The 1080-nt window shown below is 47.0% G+C and overlaps 1 protein-coding gene across 1 annotated transcript in view; it reads left to right on the top strand.

The window, feature by feature from the left end:
- LOC107100927 (rho GTPase-activating protein 28-like) overlaps positions 1 to 1080 on the top strand; it is a 15288-nt gene that overhangs the window by 9346 nt on the left and 4862 nt on the right. The window contains exons 6-7 of the mRNA XM_015399609.1: positions 595 to 686; positions 887 to 964. Coding sequence (XP_015255095.1) covers positions 595 to 686; positions 887 to 964 — 170 coding nt within the window. The remainder of the gene's footprint in view (positions 1 to 594; positions 687 to 886; positions 965 to 1080) is intronic.

The raw sequence follows: 1080 nt of genomic DNA, 5'->3' as shown, positions 1-1080 counted from the left end.
AGGTAACCTTTGAGCATGAGGAAGATCTGTCCTTAACATGAACAAACTGAATTCGATCAGATAGATTTAAACCATCTAGAGCTGTTCCTTTAATTCCAACAAAACATTTAAGGTTCAGACCTCGTGGTTTTTCTCCACAGACAGACTGAGCTTTGGTTCCTTCTGCTTCAGGAACTAGTGGAACATGGAACCATTTTCCAGGCGATCAGATGTAGATCAGCTAAAACAGGAAGTCAAAGTTTTTTCACTCCCTTTAAAACATTTCTGTTCTAGATTAGGCCATGATGGAGTGTGACTCTGTCTGCTGATGTTCTAGATGTTTTTCTCCTAGATGCGCTGATCCAGTTCTCTGGTGCTCTTCAGCAGGTGTTCTGCATGTTCTAGATGCCTTTGTAGAACATGCAGGCATACTAAAGAGCTAATGCTGAAGCCGTAATAGATCTGAAACAGGTAGATTTCTCCCTCTAGTCAGATCCTTATTCTCCTTAGACCAACCAAGGGTGTGACGGCTGGCGTAGCTTCGTCCAGTTTAAGGCCAGCCTGTCCCTCAGTGGAGGTTCAGTACAAGTGACTGTTCTGTCTTCTGTCCATCAGACAGCGGCGTGTTCGGTGTCTCTCTGAACTCTCTGTTGGACAACGACAGGAAGACGTTTCCTGGAGTCAAAGTTCCTGTCTTCTTCCAGAAGGTGAAGAATCTGTCTGTTGGAAACCTTCAGGGCCTGATGGCCGCTTCTTTAACGCTGCATCAGTATTTTAGGTTCAGATCAGCAGCTGAAACATTGCAATAGAAACGGTGGTTAGCAGCAAGCAGCGACGGAACAGCCGGAGACGCTGGAGATGATTTAAACCTCAGAGCAGCTGTCTGTCTCTCTGCTTCTCTCTCTAGTTGCTGGGCGTCTTGGAGCAGAGCGCTCTGCAGACGGAAGGAATCCTTCGGGTCCCAGGATCCGCTGCCAAACTGAAGGTAACTCCCGCCCCCGTCATTCCAGGGAACAGCATTGACTGACTGACACTGAACTTTGAACACAGATTGATCACCAAGTGGTCCATTCCAGGAACATGTCATCAATCTGCACCTCT

The sequence above is a fragment of the Cyprinodon variegatus genome, unplaced genomic scaffold (genome assembly GCF_000732505.1).
Source record: "Cyprinodon variegatus isolate N-32 unplaced genomic scaffold, C_variegatus-1.0 Scaffold1029, whole genome shotgun sequence".
Taxonomy (NCBI): domain Eukaryota; kingdom Metazoa; phylum Chordata; class Actinopteri; order Cyprinodontiformes; family Cyprinodontidae; genus Cyprinodon; species Cyprinodon variegatus.
This window is presented reverse-complemented; position numbering and strand designations above follow the sequence as displayed.